This window comes from Columba livia, chromosome 14, assembly GCF_036013475.1.
Source record: "Columba livia isolate bColLiv1 breed racing homer chromosome 14, bColLiv1.pat.W.v2, whole genome shotgun sequence".
Lineage (NCBI taxonomy): Eukaryota > Metazoa > Chordata > Aves > Columbiformes > Columbidae > Columba > Columba livia.
Window position 1 is genome coordinate 3,106,283 of NC_088615.1, and position 16,824 is coordinate 3,123,106.

The 16,824-nt window shown below is 43.0% G+C and overlaps 1 protein-coding gene across 2 annotated transcripts in view; it reads left to right on the plus strand.

The window, feature by feature from the left end:
• CPEB4 (cytoplasmic polyadenylation element binding protein 4) overlaps positions 1-16,599 on the plus strand; it is a 43,438-nt gene extending 26,839 nt beyond the window's left edge. The window contains exons 4-10 of one of the 2 annotated variants that reach the window (XM_021288926.2): positions 2,745-2,768; positions 4,703-4,876; positions 6,701-6,790; positions 7,437-7,555; positions 8,425-8,539; positions 8,747-8,928; positions 12,126-16,599. In XM_021288926.2, coding sequence (XP_021144601.1) covers positions 2,745-2,768; positions 4,703-4,876; positions 6,701-6,790; positions 7,437-7,555; positions 8,425-8,539; positions 8,747-8,928; positions 12,126-12,353 — 932 coding nt within the window. In that variant the 3' untranslated portion in view covers positions 12,354-16,599. The remainder of the gene's footprint in view (positions 1-2,744; positions 2,769-4,702; positions 4,877-6,700; positions 6,791-7,436; positions 7,556-8,424; positions 8,540-8,746; positions 8,929-12,125) is intronic. The other variant, XM_005503315.4, reaches the window with a different exon arrangement.
• Positions 16,600-16,824: the final 225 nt, after the last annotated feature.

Sequence of the window (16,824 nt, forward strand, 5' to 3'; positions counted from 1 at the left end):
CAAATACCTTGTGAGATTCCTAAGTCTGGCTGAGGCCCTTTATGCAGTTCACAGAATCCCAGAATGTCAGGGGTTGAAGGGACCTGGAAAGCTCATCCAGTGCAATCCCCCCATGGAGCAGGAACACCCAGATGAGGTTACACAGGAAGGTGTCCAGGCGGGTTGGAATGTCTGCAGAGAAGGAGACTCCACAACCCCCTGGGCAGCCTGGGCCAGGCTCTGACACCCTCACCGGGAACAAGTTTCTTCTCAAATTTAAGTGGAACCTCTTGTGTTCCAGTTTGTCCCCATTACCCCTTGTCCTACCATTGGTTGTCACTGAGAAGAGCCTGGCTCCATCCTCCTGACACTCATCCTTTATATATCTGTAAACATGAATGAGTCCCCCCTCAGTCTCCTCTTGTCCAGCTCCAGAGCCCCAGCTCCCTCAGCCTTTCCTCACACGGGAGATGCTCCACTCCCTTCAGCATCTTGGTGGCTGCGCTGGACTCTCTCCAGCAGTTCCCTGTCCTGCTGGAACTGAGGGGCCACAACTGGACACAATATTCCAGGTGTGGTCTCCCCAGGGCAGAGCAGAGGGGCAGGAGAACCTCTCTGACCTACTGAGCACCCCCTAGTTGTCTGATATGTTGAAGAAATGAGGGAAGGAAAAACAGGTTTCAGGAATCCAACACTGTCGTCGTCTCGTTTCTCAGCAGGACACGGGCAAGGCTCCCAGTCTTCAGAATGAATATTCTCCTCTGGCTGTGAACAGTTACCTTCAGGCTTCATTTCTGTTTGCAGCTTCGCGAGGATGCTCCCGTAGCAAAGATTTCATGTGAAATTATGCAAGGCAGGGCCAGACTTGGTCAATCCCGGCTCGCCGTGTTCCTGCCCTGCCAAAAGAACATTCCTGAGCTGCTGTGTTGGGTTTGACATTGTGTGAAATCGGCGGCATGTGATGAGCTCTGGATTCAATGAGCGGGGAAAGTTTGTGTCCATGCTGAACGGGGGTAGTTTATAAACTGTGGCTTCTGAGAAATGTTTTGAAATGTCGAATGTTGATATTTTGTGGGTTGGATGAAGCAAATGCAGGAGATAAGAAGTAAATTAAGAAGAAGAAAAGAAAAAAACTTAGTATTTGGTTCTCTAAACCTCTTCTATAGTATTTGGCACTGGAAATGTTTCCCAGCTGGTGGCGGAGCTTTTGTTGTTGTTGTTTTCTGTGCTGGTGACAGCCTTGGGTGACACAGGTGGCAAAGCAGCGCGGAGGCTGCGGCCCCGATTGTCACCAGTCGCAGTGGGAATCGGGGCCGCGCTGGCGCTTTGCTGCCAAAAATGGGAGGGCCTTTGGTGGTTTTGTGAGTCATTTAGAAACCACAAGCAGGGGTTTGATGGCTTTATAGGCAGAGCTGGATTGGAAAGCGCTCGGTGTTTTTCCAAAACGTGCCGAGGCTTCTGAGCTTTATCAGAAATGCTGTGGGGTTGCTCGTTGCTTTCAGCGAAAGGCGAGTTCCTTAAAACTTTCTGCTTGGGGACTGTGTGAGCATCTTGGATTCCTCAATTCAAGATGACCGTGGAAAAATGAGAACTTGCCCCTCAGCCTTGAAGATTCTCCCACAAAACCTGTGTGAATGCTTGAGAGGCTGAAGAGCAGAGCTTAGTTATTTAGTGTGCTCGGTGTTCATTGTGCATGCGTCTGTCAGCAAAAGATCAGGGAAGTAAAATGATCTTGGAGATGTCAAATAAGCAAGGAGGAAATTGGATTGGTATGATTTTTGTTGTGAGAGAGGAAACGACTCCTGTTCTGTTGTGGTTTAGAAATATTTAAATGCTTAAACTAATTGTCAGCCTCAATTTTGAATGAGGAAGCAAAATGAAACGCATCATGTGCTCAGAGATTCTCATAGTACTTGCCAGGAGAAACCAAGTTTTGCAAACAGTTGGCCTGCTTTCAGACATGGGTTTGAATGAGATTAAAGGAGAAGGAATGTGCGCGTTTGATTAGAAAGTTTGGCCGTGTTCTGACAAGGGGTCCTGGACGCCAGCACAGAAAAATGTTGTATTTTTTAGCAGGAGAATTGATTTGTTTTGAAAAATGAAAAGTGGGAAGCAGTGGGTAGCTGTTGAGTAATGACAGTGAAGAGTAAGGAGTTAGGGTGACAATCTATAGTGATGTACATGGACCACGGGAGCGCTGAAAGTGGCCCAGATGTTTTCTCCTCGCCTGGAAGTTGTGCAGCTGGTTATTGACCAGTAATAATTGAACCAAGGGTTTGGTGGGCTGTGCAAAGCTTTGGCAGCAACATCATTTCAAACCAGAAATGAACATTTTCCCTGTGTTAGGGCTTTTCCTGCAGCTCAGGTGGAGATTGGAGGTGGAAAGCACGGGGCGTTGCAGGACATTTTGGGGCACCCAAGAAAAGATCCATTTACTGACAGGCACACACCCCGCGTGGGGTTGAGGAATAGGTTTGAAAAGAAATGTGCAAATGAGGAACTCAAATTGTCTTTAGCAAGTCTCTTTGAGCATACATCTATACTTTGTCGGCCTCGTATCGATGTGTTTTATCAGTAAGTAACGGAGATGGTGCAAGGAAAGCGTGGTGTTGGGGGGGGGGGGCAGCTTGTGAACACCATTTAAAATGACCTGGAGTATGAAAAGGCTTGAGAATCACTGAGTTAGTATAAAGGCGATAAAATAAGGTCTTTTGGTCCTTATAACAATGATTGAAAGGCTCTTTTCTTTCTCATTTAACATGCAGCAAGGACATATGGGAGAAGGCGAGGTAACGATATTCCTATTTAATTTTCTAATGTTGACAATGTCTCATGGGAGAAATAACATTAAGTTGTTACAAGAGGGCAAACTCCAAAATTTAAGATTATAAAGCGTCAGTTTCGCATCAGTTTCCATAGTCTGCATGCCATAAAGAAACCTTGAATCTGAATTAGGGAGCACTCCACAGCCCTACTGTAGAGGCTGAAATGACCCCAGTCCTCCCAGCGATCCGATTCACCGCACTGCAGGGCGATGTCGCTGTGTCTGTGTGTATGTTCTGAATGCCAGTGCTGGAGAAGTTGCTTTTGGTTCTTTTGGGCACTCACGGGTTTCTTGCTGCAGCATAGACTGTGGTGAATATACCCCAGGTGGAAGAACCAGATCCTGCAGGCGTGGGTGTTGAATGACCGCCCAGCAGCGGTGGTGCTGGTGAACCCAAAAAGGTGGTTTCGGTGGGAGATTTGCTCCCTCCCGACACTACCTGCAGGATTTGGAGATTAAACAGCTCACATGTGCATCAGTTCATTAGGGGAAAACAAAATAACTTTAAAGTCTATATTAACAACATTTTTCATAGTAGGAACCAGGTTTTCCTCGCTCCAGAAATAGGCCCAATTACAGTTGACTTTTATTTTCGTTAATGGTGTGCAAAGATTCTTGACATTTCAAATAAAGCAAGCTGACCGAGCCTTCTGGTTTTTACCTGTATAAATTCTATAGACTGTGGATTTCATTGTATTTGTTTTTCTTCCATCGTGTTGTCTGTTTGCATGGAAAATGTCTGGATATTGGAACTGGTCAAATTTTATCTTTTCAAGACATTTTCTTTTTCTAAAATCAATTTATTGCAAAGGAAGGAAGCAAGAACAGAATAAATTACTGTGGTAGATGGTAATGAATTCTGAAAAAGCAGACGTAGTATATCGCATAGTAGGCAAAAGGAAATGTATCTTAAAACTCATAGCTCACCTTTATTTGCTTACTTTCCCTATATCTATTTAGTCCTAAAAATGCTCCTTAGATGAGTACAAGTCTGTTCCATTTGTTGTTTAGATATTGAATACTCAAGGGTGAGTTCATGGGAGAGATCAGCTTGTGTGCTCTGTTTATGACACTATGCAGTAGCATTTATAAATCAACTAATCTTATATGAAAATAAGAGATATTATTAAGGGAATCTGTGGTAAAGGCTTATCATAGAAGAATATTGGGCTGTGCTTAGAACATTTTCTCTTAGAGTCCGTTAGTGAAACTCTGTTGTAACATCTCTAGGAATGACACAGTATTGCCGAGTTTTCAGTCTCCATTTGCAGGAAATTAAAGTGGGTCTTCCAGGGTTGGTTTTTTTCAGGATGTTTTTGCTCTTTACACCTGGGTGTTTTATGGGATGTTTTGCTATCAGGTAATTTCAAGGTGAAATATATTTAGCTGGTAGAATTCTTGTTTTCCCACCCACGCTGTGAAATTGTATCTGCTCGTTGTAAGAAGCTGTTGGCTGGCAAATGATAAATACGGCTTCGGTTTTAGTGATGTCTGCTATTGGGAAAGTCTCAGAATAGCAATTGGCTTATATTCTCTTCTGGTTTTACCCTTTGTTAAAATAAATCTTAATTGGAAACATGAAATATTATGGAAAATGGCCAGCTTGAGCATCCATTAGGAATACTGGTGTGTTTCAAATCTTCATTAGTTGTAGCGCAGTTAGGAGGGGGTAACAACCTTTCCTCTGAGGTGATGCATTGGACTTACTGAATGATATTGAGAACTATAAGGGTCATGAAATTGAGACCCTAACTGCTCATTCAAAGGGAAGATAGCAAACAGTTCTACGCTAATGAGCAACTAGTGCATTTAAAAAGTATATTGAAACAGTGTGTGCTTTGTTCTGTTAGTATGTGTGTTTTTTTCTTCTTTTTCTTTCTTCTTTTTAACCCCCTTCAGGTCAGTCCTCGCTGTTTCCAATGGAAGACGGGTTCCTGGACGATGGTCGTGGGGATCAGACTCTTCACAGTGGTTTGGGATCCCCTCACTGCTTCTCCCACCAGAACGGAGAGCGCGTGGAACGGTATTCCCGCAAAGTCTTTGTGGGCGGCCTGCCCCCAGATATTGATGAAGGTACACGTGGACAAGCTGGTCCAGAAAAGCTTCTGGCTTAATCGCAAAACTCTGGGCTGAAACTTTTTGGCTGTTGGCTAATGAATGGTTGTTTTCCAGACTCTGCGGAAAGGCTTTGATACGTAAATATGTAATGCGAGATAATTCAAACTAGTTGAGGCTATAGCATTGCTCTGCCATTGAAGAACAAAATTGTATATTACTATACATTTAACTGACTTTCACAGTATAAAAATTACTAAAAAGGGGTAGTGGCGCAACAATAAAGAAGTAAACATCACCTGGTAAAATTCATATATACATTGCAGTCATGTTATAGGCACCAGAAGCCCTTAGTAGGAAAGGAATTGCTGGTAGTTTTATACTATAGCATAGTAAGTCATAGCTCTTTATTTGGATGCTGATGTGTAGTTCTCAGCTGTTGTGTTGAGCAATGATCATGTCCTGTGGTGGCTTCTGATGTGAGTGGTGAGGACTCGGGATTGAACCTGTGCAGAGGCAGCTGTGTACAGTGAGGAGCTGGGAGTTTGTGGTGGGTCCATCATACGGACAAAGGTGACAGAATACTGCGGTTGTTATTAAAAAAGTAAGTTTTATATATATATATAATGCACAAGTGTTGTGAAGCTTCATGGCAGCGTAGTTCTGTGTTCTGTCTGAGCGTGCTGAGATAGTGGTTAAAAGAACTACAGCAACCCTGAATCTGACAAGTTGCTTTTTCTTTACCACGCAATCGTTCGAATGCCCAGTTCTTGTGTCAGGGAGAGTAACTGGAGTGCGGTGCAGAGTGTGCTGCTGGGACCTGGCAACCCCACTTTCACGTCAAATGTAGGAGCTACTTCATTAAGGTCAATTATAACGTGATGTTTGCGAGAAGAAAAATGATCTTACAGTCTGTCGTTGTTGTTGGAGTTGTGTTTGTTTGTAACTTCATCACCTCTGTTTTTTAAAAGCAGATGAGCACACGGATAGTTTGGGCTTTGTGGGCCTTTGCTACTAAAGAATAGGACTTCTCTTAAACCTGTGCTAGGAGGGGAGCTTGAATTTTTGAGACTTGCTTCCTGTTCACAAGTGTGAATGAGGATGAATATACCGTTTAAAATCTACATCACAGCTGAATTTTTCAGGTTTTTCTCATCCTGTTTTTAGAAGCATTTTATGTATGTGCTTTAACATCAAATTTGCGTTAAGTGCTTAGCGGAGATATATGTTAAGGTGGATCTGTAGTAAGTATTGCTTTCCTTGGTTTATAAATTGAAATGGATGCAAGAATTGCTTCTTGATATAGTAACTTATTCTTGCCATCTCTGTGAAATTCCATAGCTGTGGCCTGCAGGTTCATGTTACTTTGAGGTCAGGCTCAGATGGTCTTTGCACACGTGGCACTGGCGGGTGATGTGCAGAGTCCCTCCATTTTTTTCCAGTCTTTCTGCAAAGATAAGGAACATTGGCAGAGCCGACTGCTTACAAGCAGGTCAGGAAATTGTCTTTAAAGTCTTTGTGAGGGAATAGTTGAAGCTGGGTTATGATAGCTGGAGAGACGCAATGACTCCGTTTCTGCAGTTTACTGGGTTATGATCCTTCCTCTATAATCATCTGTAGGAAGAAAAGCTTCATCTTTGATCTGTCTTGTTTTCTAGCGCGTGTTCTCACTTACAAATATTCCCAATCAGCTGGTAAACATTGCTACGAGCCGCTGAACCTTTAGGGTCGCAGGATGTTTAGTTATAGGATAAAGGTACCTGAAGTCAGTGCTCTTCAAATTGTCTTTCAATTCGATGTATTTTAATTTCAATTCGTGCCTTTTCCCTCCTCTCTTTCCAGATGAGATCACTGCTAGTTTCCGGCGCTTTGGGCCTTTGATTGTGGACTGGCCACACAAGGCAGAGAGCAAATCTTATTTTCCTCCTAAAGGTAAATATCTGGTAACCAATAACATAAGAGCATTATAGAATCATTTTTCTTGATAAGACTCAATGTTAGACAAGATTATTGTGACAGTGACCCAATGTTTCGGGGGAGAAAAATGGAATCTTTGGGATTGCTATAAACTGCTGGAATTTAGAATGTGACTTTGCAATTATTCCGCACTGGAAGAATTCTTCCTTAACTTCTGGTTTTACTTTATTCCATTTTCTTTTTTCTCCCCTGTTGTTCCTTATTTTTGTAATAATAGTCAGAAGAGTCAAGGTTGTTTTTAAAGGGACTAAGTGCCTTCCTCAGAATCTGGGAAGGATTTATACCTTGTATTGACAGCCTGGCTGTGGCACTAACCACGTCCCTACGAACCCCATCTGGACACCTTTTAAACCCTCCAGGGGTGGTGACTCCAGCACTGCCCTGGGCAGCCTGTTCCAATGCCCCACAGCCCTTTCCAGGAAGAAATGTTTCCTAACATCCAGTCCAAACCTTTCCTGGCGCAAATGTGCAAGAGCATCTTAAAGTTTGTCCATCACTGTATGTAAGCGTGATACGCGGTGCCGAGCATAATTCTGCGTTGAATTATGATCCTACGGACGCATAGACAAAAGAAATTCTCTGTTTGTTTTTGCCTTTGCAGGATATGCATTTTTGCTGTTCCAAGATGAAAGCTCTGTGCAGGCACTGATTGATGCGTGTATTGAAGAAGATGGAAAGCTCTATCTTTGTGTTTCCAGCCCCACTATCAAAGACAAACCGGTAAGTAGAATTGTCAGGACCTGCACAATTCCTGTACGATAACCAGAAATTGTTCTCTTCAGATGCCTTTGTTCTGCCTCAGAGTGCTAACGTTTAAATTTCTTTAAGGTGTCAACTTAAGTTCTCAAAGAGAAGACCAACATACTTTTAAATTGGACCTTATGAACCTTTTTACTCTAGTTACAATTAGTATTTTTGTTAGAAAAAGGATTGCTAAATGTCATCATTGCTGATGTAATAAGGATATTTCCAGACGGGTATTTTATGCTTATTACTGATTAAACTATAGAATTCATACGGTCTGAGTGTTGCTCCCCATAACGTGGCATCGAACTGTAAATTATGAGTACAAACGGTTTTGGGGCTGATGCAAGTCTGTTAATTGTTGGAGAGACTTCTCCCATGTATCTGTATTTCACAATTGGCCAGCTGTAGGCAAATACGAAGCAGGTAGTTCTGCATGGTAAAGAAACACACAACTTTGTGCGCTGGAGCCTGTTGCATGGAGATAACACCGGTCTAGTGCTCACACTTGGCTGGAACAACACGAGTGGCTCAGATCTGCCTGCACCAGTGTGGTTCGTACAGCACGGCCCAGTCCTGATTAACAAAATGTGTAAGCAGAGGGGGAGTTTGTTCCCAGAAATTTGGGTAACACGGAAGTGGTGACATTTATTCTGATCAAGTGGTGTGTCTTAACAGAGCTTGTTACTATTTCATTTTGAGAAATTATTGCTGAAAGACTAGAAAACTAATGTAGAAGGTACAGCCGTTTAAGAGGTTTTGTTCTTTGTCAGATACTGTTTTAGTTTGTATTTCTGAGATATTTTGAATTGTGAATTGCTAAAAAAAAGGCTTTTTGTCCCTAGGTTCAGATCCGGCCTTGGAACCTCAGCGATAGTGATTTTGTTATGGATGGTTCACAGCCTCTTGACCCACGGAAAACCATTTTTGTTGGCGGTGTTCCTCGGCCCTTGCGAGCAGGTACAGTGTGTGCGCAGCGCGGGGCGCGTCGGACGCGCGGTCTGATTTGGGAAGCAACGGGGGCGACAAGTTATTTCAGCAAGGGAAGTACAAAGTGTTGGTGACACTTGTAGCGGGGGCCATGAATACAAACGGGCTGTTTCACTGGATGCTTGTAGCAAAAATTACCAAGTTTACACCACCGTTTCTCTTCCCTTTCTGGTTTAGTGGAGCTGGCAATGATAATGGATCGGCTGTACGGAGGGGTGTGCTACGCTGGAATCGACACGGACCCTGAGCTCAAGTACCCAAAAGGAGCTGGGCGGGTTGCGTTTTCTAATCAACAGAGTTACATAGCTGCTATCAGCGCTCGCTTTGTTCAGCTGCAGCACGGAGAGATAGATAAACGGGTAAGGTCTTTACGCACCTTCTATTTCTGTTCAGTGCTTTCGCTGGAAATGCTTTTCCATGTAAACGTGGGCCATTGTGAAGACCGTAAGTATCAGATTAATTGCATATTTAGGGCTGGATTGTGCCACTCGGATACGACACAGAATAAAAATGCAGGAGTGGTACAGAGCTGCTGCTTCTGGAACGTGGGAGGCAACTGTGAAGCAGACTTTCTCAAATTGCTTTGCATAATGGGAAGCGTGTCAGCTGCCTTGCCCTTTTGTAAGAATATTGCACTCGTCATATCCTCCCACTGCAAGTATTTGCGCTTGCAGTGTGTGATAACGTCGGGGAGGCAGGTGTCTGCTGAGGATGGAGCAGTTCCTGCTCCTGTTCTGCCTCTTTGGACACGGGGGGCAGAATGTGGCCCTCCTGTCACACATGGTGTGCTGGGCGTCCCTAAAGAGCATCGCAGTCATGCGTTGTAACCTTGTTAGCGTGCGTTACAGCTCGCAGTCATCCTCCACAGCTTACGTAAAGGCTGTGTCTGGTTATTCTTTTTCCTTTATTATTATAAATTAAAGGAATATACCAAATGGATCTGCAGTTTGAATTGTGATCTTCGGGCCACAATTTTGAGAAACTTGGATCCTTACATCTACCATCTTGTCTAAGTCGCACTTTGTCTCTGGATTTTTCTTACGTGGCTGTCGTTATTGATGTTAATTTTGTAATTACTACAGAGGAAACCCCCCAAACGTGGCTGATTAGCTGATTATCATTCCACTTCTGCTTTGGCTATAAAGCTTGGGTAGAAGAATTGTAACAACAGTTTGACTGTGCGCCTGCGAACTGGAATGTCTTTATTCTAATCTTGGCTCCGGAATAAGTTCCGTACGGCTTTGAACAAATAATTTGGGCCTCCCTTGTGCAACTTGTGCTTGCATAAGCAGACACTTGGGTGAATAGGTCCATTGAAGCTGGTGGGACTACAAATTTAAGTAAGTATTTGTGAACTGTAGCAACAGTTTTGCAATCTGTTTCCCCTTCCTTCTCTCCTCCTCATTTCCCCATTTTGTGTGTTGTTCAGAAGAAACGTGGAGAGGTGGGTGCTCAGGGCATTCAGTACAAGGGGGGTTGGCGGCGTGAGAGTTACGAAAGTGCAGCGGTGGCAGTACTACTGTTACTAATATGCTGCTATTTATTAATATTTTTTTCTAATGAAGCTTGGTTCTTCTATACAAATAAAAATGAGGAACAAGAAGGGATTTCCTGTCAAATTAGCCCAGGAGGTGCTGCCAAGGGCTGCGCCCTTTGGCGAGATAATCCATGAAGCGCTCAGCGGCCTGCGGCACCGCGGAGCTGCTGCAGTGCCCCACGCTCACCTGGGGAAGCTGCTGCCACTTCAGCTCCTTTTCTGAACTCGGGACACCTCGGTGCACCCAGCACAAGTACAAATCACAACCTTTATCTGGTGCGTGCACTTTGGCGCACACTGAATACATGTGCTGAGGACTCGGACTAATATCAGTGGGTTTTAAAGTTGCACAAAAACCAGGGCCACGGTAACAGGCTAAAGCAAGCAGAGGTGTAATTACCTGTGGTGTGGAGTCTGAATATAGACATAATAAAGCAGCAGAATTGCCACGTTGTGGAGGCCTGCACGGCATATTTGTGGGTTCTCCTCTCAGCACTTGTAGAGAACAACACTCGTCAATGAATACCCAACCTCAAATGACAGGGCAAACTAGGCGAGGAAGGGAAAACAAGGTATTAGGAATATTTGCCGGCCTCAGGCCTTTTACAGATTCCTCCTTCTGAATTGGCATTTGAGAAATGCAATTCTAGCAATGGAAGATGAGAGAAACCGAGGCTGCTGTACTGCCTCCAAGTGATGAAATTTGTAAGCAAAATGGCATCAGACTAGTGCAGTGCCCGCTCTGGGCTGTGATGGAATTCGGTGAGTTTAAGAACACGTGAACTCGTGAATGTCCTGGTTGGAATGAGCTGGGTTCCCCCGGTGGTTGTGAGCATCCCCGGGGCAGATGCAGAGATAACAGGTTAACGGCAGAGACGCTGGATATTTGGAAATGTTTGTGAAAACACCTAATTAAATGAGCTTAAGAGAACACTCACAAACACTTCTAGAGCAGGAACTTGTAACTAGACTTAATGTGAAGGTTTGTGTTGCACTTGTGATATATCACACAGGCCTTTCACAGTTGTACGGAGCAGAGGAACGGGGGTGGAGGTGACCACTGGTTTTGAGGTGAAACTGAGCCTTTTGGGGCATGTCTGAACGAGCTGTGCTGTAGCCAGCTTGGGTGCTGCCAACAGCCAGGTTTACCTTGCCGTCCCCGAGACCGTGCTCCGGAATTGGGTTTTGTACCAGGCAGTGCAGCGAGTTCAGTTTTGGGATGCAAAAACCTAAATTAAAAGCTAGTAGCCTGCAGATGTTGCAGGATCGATGTATCCTGGGAGCGCCAGCTGGTAAGTTCCTTTGAGTCATTATCAGTGAAGAACTTGACGAAATGTTTCTCCTCCTTTCTCGTTTGCTTTACTGAATTACTGCGTGTCATCTGGGTCTTAATGCCGATGGCGTCGTCAGTCCTATTTTAAGCTTCTCATTTGATCCCAACAGGGTGAGGTAGGTTTCCTTTTACTGAGAGGACTAAGCCATAGAAAAAGAAAACGAAAACATGCTGTTTATTAAGATAATAAATGAAATATTTGAAGGGTGGAAATTCAGCCATAGAAATTTGCAGACCACATGCATATTTCACCCGCAGTTACACCGTTGTGTAAACAGTTGACGTTCCTACTTGGAAAGGTAGGAGGTTAATTGGGAGTCACCATACTTGAAAACAAACCCCGAGAATTCTCCAGGGTTTTGGTGTGAATCTGTGTATCGCATCTCTAACAACAGGTTGCTGGGTCCTTTCTGTAAATCAGCGTCAGCACATGTGATGCTGATGGTCAGCGTTGGTTTCTGGGGGGTTTTGAGGCTCAGGGGGACAGCGGGGGCAGGATTGGTCTCAAGTGCCTTTAGTTTCAGACGTTTAATGGCAATGGTCGTGTGTAATGAGGGGGAAAATTCTTGAGTGTGATGCTCCCTGACTACAATCCTGGTAGAACATAGATAGTAAATAGCGTGGAATTGTCATTATCTACCTTGTTATCAAGAGCTGTCAACTTTCTTCTCGTTTTCTGGCTGCAGGTGGAAGTTAAGCCATATGTCCTGGACGATCAGCTTTGTGACGAATGTCAGGGGGCCCGTTGCGGTGGAAAGTTCGCTCCGTTTTTCTGTGCTAACGTTACCTGTCTGCAGTATTACTGTGAATATTGCTGGGCTGCTATCCACTCGCGCGCCGGCAGGGAATTCCACAAGCCCCTGGTGAAGGAGGGAGGAGATCGCCCGAGACATATTTCATTCCGCTGGAACTGATGGATCGCTGCAGTGCTCAGACGCAGGCAAACTCCGATTAAGTGCACTCTTCTGTTATCCTGATTGTCCCTACCCCGCCCCACCTTTTCTCTTACTCAAGATAGCATGTCCTTTTGTAGTAGTCTGTAATTTAACAATAGTATAATGAAAGAACGACCTATAATATGGGTATTTTGTAGAATCTTGTCATTGAAAACTGTATTGGGAACTCCTTTTCGTATCGATAACACGTTGCGAGTTGCATTCTCTTGTCTTTCCTACCGAGAGAACACTTAATTTCATGCAACATTTTCTTAGAGGAGAGAAAAATATTGAGAAAAGAGAATTGAAACAATAGAGTATTTTGGTTTTTTAATTAAATTATTGTTAATAAAGAACGTAAGAATACTTTTATTAAAATAACTGTGTAACAATAACACTATCAGTCTGTTCTGACACTTTTCCCCCACGGAAGCCTGGTTTTGCCTCTCTTTTTGTTTTGCCTTTGGATTTTTGCAGCAACAGATGAAGTTAGCATTTACTTACCACCAGGAAAGAGCATGTTTAAAGCAACAAAAATGCATGAGCAAAGTTGAAGCAGCTTTATAATAATGATCTCTTTTTTAAGAATCTGTTAAGGGTTTTGAGGCTGAAATTTTAGCTCGGTGTGTACCTGACCGTGCCTGTGACTACCACTCACACCCAATTACTGATGAGATAGGCAGAGCTTACTATATTTTCATCAAAATGATTACATTTTAAGAATTGCTGAATGTAAAAGTTGAGTAAAGCTACTACTGAGGGGGGAGTGCAGTTGTTTTTTTTCTTTAAAAGAAATCAATTGTGTGATTACAGCCCTAGAAATCCTACCAAAGCTAGAGTAATGACAACTAGTTCACTGGCATTTCCTCTCTTGAAGGATAAATATATAGATTTTATTTTTGATGGCTATATATAACTCTATATCCTAATATACTAACATTCATCAGGGGCCAGCCTTTGCTCTCCATTTTGACGTAGAAAACCTAAAGATACCTCAAGGATATCGCTGATTTTTACTCAAGTTTTGATATTGCATTGTGTCACACAACCTAAAATTGGCTGCTTGTTTCTTTCCCGTCTTGGATGCAAAGTTAGTGCTAAATACTCTCGAAATTTAGTTGTAAGAGAAGGCATGAGCCGGAGTAGTTTCCACATCTTGTTTTGCACTGTTTTCTGAATTTGTGCAAGTGCTTATGCCTTTCGTACTCTTCCTGTAGACAGGATCCCAGCTAAGAATCCACCTCTTCAGAACTTCAAACGGGGAGATAAACACAGGTATTTGAAGTGCCAACAGTGCTAGGTTAATGCCCGCTTTACTATCCGTACGTTCTACCTTGAGAAGCATTAACGCAGCGCATGTTAACGGAGCGATAAACCAGAGCCGGGTGCAGGGCTTTAGTTGGAAATAGTTGACTGAAGGGGTCGTTCTGAGCGTGGTGTTGCTTCCTCTCCACCCAGTGCCCCGGCCAGCTGCTCCGGTGCTCGTTTAGCAGTGTCCAAACGCCCCCGTTCAGTGGCAGTGTTCCGAACCGCGCTCGCAGCCCGGACCCCAAACCAAAGACTTGCCTCGGACCTGCTTGGGAACCTCCTGCCCCCCAACAGCCTCGGGCGGCCCCTCGTCCCCTTCCCACGTTATTATCTGTATGAGAAGCAGTTTTGATTTTCAATACAGGCTTTAATGAACTATACCTTAAAGTTCCAAAGGTCAAAATGGAGACATTTGCTGTCTTACTAGTCAAGTATAGAAAGGGAGCTGCTTTTACTGAAATCCCTGAAAATATTGACAACAGTAATGCAAATGCAGAGTGCTCTTGTGTAGATTGTCAGGGACTTTTTTTTCTCTGAAGTACATAATTCTAGTCGGAATGTTCCTTTAGTTATTTAACGCTTGTTGGTGGCTTGGGGTGTGATTGTGCCGATCCTACCCGGTGAACAGGTGAGATGGGTTCACGTGACAAGAAATAACACTGTTTGAGAACTAGCTTTGAATAATAATTTTCCCTTTGTACATGACCTGCTGAATTTCGGTACAGTGTTTTTGTAGCTAACTTATTTTGTCATGCACATAATGTATATTTGTTATGCACTACTTTTGTATATCTTGTTTTTCCAACAGTGAGCATTTTTAGGCACACTTTTCACTGACGGGATATCTCTTTATGCAATACCTCAATTTTTCATATTGCAAAGAGTAGCTTTTTGTACTTTTATTACTGAGAGATCTTCATATACTTCATTTTTTAATATAAATAATTTTAATAAATTTTATTTTCTTATATTCTGCTTTTTATACATTTCAGTGCTCTGCATACATTTTGAATTATGGATGTTGTGCACTGGCAATGCTATTTTAGAATCTGCAGAGAAAAGAAAGCATGTTGCTTAAACATCTTAGCCCAGCACCAGGTATTTGGTGTACATATAATTTAAGAAATAGTATATGTAAAGTTGAGAATTAAAGAAGAAAAGCATGGAAGTGACAAACGACGCCGTCTTTAGACCCATGAAGTTTAAATGCGTAAATAGAGTGTAGAAATTTACGAGAGAAGAAACATCGAAATTGTCTACCGCTTCTTACCGAGTTTTTAAAAATGATACACAAACGCAGACGTTTTTGGTGAATGTTTAGCCATTTTTAATATTAATACAAAATTGATGTTAGGTGTTTGATGCAGAAACGTTGTCTGCTCTTTTAAATTCTATTTAAAGAGTCAAAGAGAGCCTGCCAGGCGGCGGGCGTGTAATGTTAGTATGCATGACTAATGTAAGAAATCGTTATTCTACTAATATTCACTTGTGATTGTGTGACAAGCGTGTTTACAGATTATTTGGTTACACTTGGATTTACAGGGCATAAACAATTCTAGACGTTACTCCGTACTTCAATAGTGGTTCCACGGGATTGGTAGCCGGGGTGACCGTGGAGCCCCCGCCGCGGCCTGGCTCGCCGGCCCCGCCGCGGCCTGGCTCGCCGGCACCACCGCGGCCTGGCTCGCCGGCACCGCCACGGCCTGGCTCGCCGGCACCGCCGCGGCCTGGCTCGCCGGCCCGGGGCTCTCAGTTGGGTTTGCAACGGGGTTCAGAACGCGCATGTAGTTTTCCTCCCACTCGCATGGCACCGGCCGTGTACTTACAGTGTAGTTACAGAGTAATTACATGGTTCTTTTCGCAATGTAAAATAAGGTGTTTCTGATTATTTTCGATGTAGAGGAGCCCCACCGCCCCGTGCTTTTGGTAGAGTTTGAACTTCTCCATACACAGAGCTCTGCAGAACGCAAATTGAGAACTTGCAGTGAGTGAATTGAGCGTTTTCTAAGGATGCTGTTGGAAAGACTTGATAATTCACCCCTTTTGTTGTTGAAGAATTAAAACCTTCTGTTAAAAGGTGATTTAAAACTTGAATGTGATGAATTGTGGCAAGTTGACTTCAAGTTATGTGCAATACCTATTTCAGACTTCTGGAAGATCTTTGCAGTGTAATTCTTTGTTTTTAATTGAAGACATTTAAAAATGTCATTTTCTACTGTTCTAGTAAATCCTCTTTCTTGCTGGTGTTTCTAAAGAAAAGAATCAGAAATCAATCTTTCTACTAATGTAAATTTGAGATTATTTTTAAAAAAAAAGTGGAATAAAAGGTTTGGGTCATTTGCTTTATTTTATTATCTTATTTTAAAGCTACTGTGATAGCATTGTAAGAATTGGGACAATATTGTATTCAACTGTTTTATTTTTTATATTTTAAAATTTTAAAGTATAATTAGTTTTTATAATTTTCATCAGATTTTTTTGTTATATTTTTTGGAAGTGAAACTTTTAGCAAGTGGGTGTCTAGTTTTTACTAATCCCTAATATGTTTTTCCCCCGATGTATTGCTCATATTATCAGAAGGAAGAGTTATTTAAGTATGTCAGTTAATTGTACTACTTGGCTGAATTTCCATATAGTTTTTACTGTGTATGGGGAGGTTGTAGTATTTATTATAGCATTTTAAATAAGGGTAATTCATTTTTTATTAAAGTCATTTTCACGTTTAAGTTCATATTTTTGTATGTTCTACTCTTAAGTTATATAACACAAGTTACTTTTTTTAAAGAGTTCATTTGTTGAAGTGCTAGTGGAAATTAATGTTATTAAATAGTTTGCAAATGACTATTTATACCAGTATGCATATAATTTTTAAATATTTGTAATGTGAGATGTTGAATGAATAAAACTTTTAACTCAATGTTGCTTCTTAACCTGTTTTTTTTTAAGCTTCCTGTAGGCTCGGGCCCGGTCCTGCGGCCCCGTTGTGGTCCCGGTCCTGCGGCCCCGTTGTGGTCCCGGTCCTGCGGGTCCGGTCCTGCGGCCCCGTTGTGGTCCCCGGTCCTGCGGCCCCGTTGTGGTCCCGGTCCTGCGGCCCCATTGTGGTCCCGGTCCTGCGGCCCCATTGTGGTCCCGGTCCTGCGGC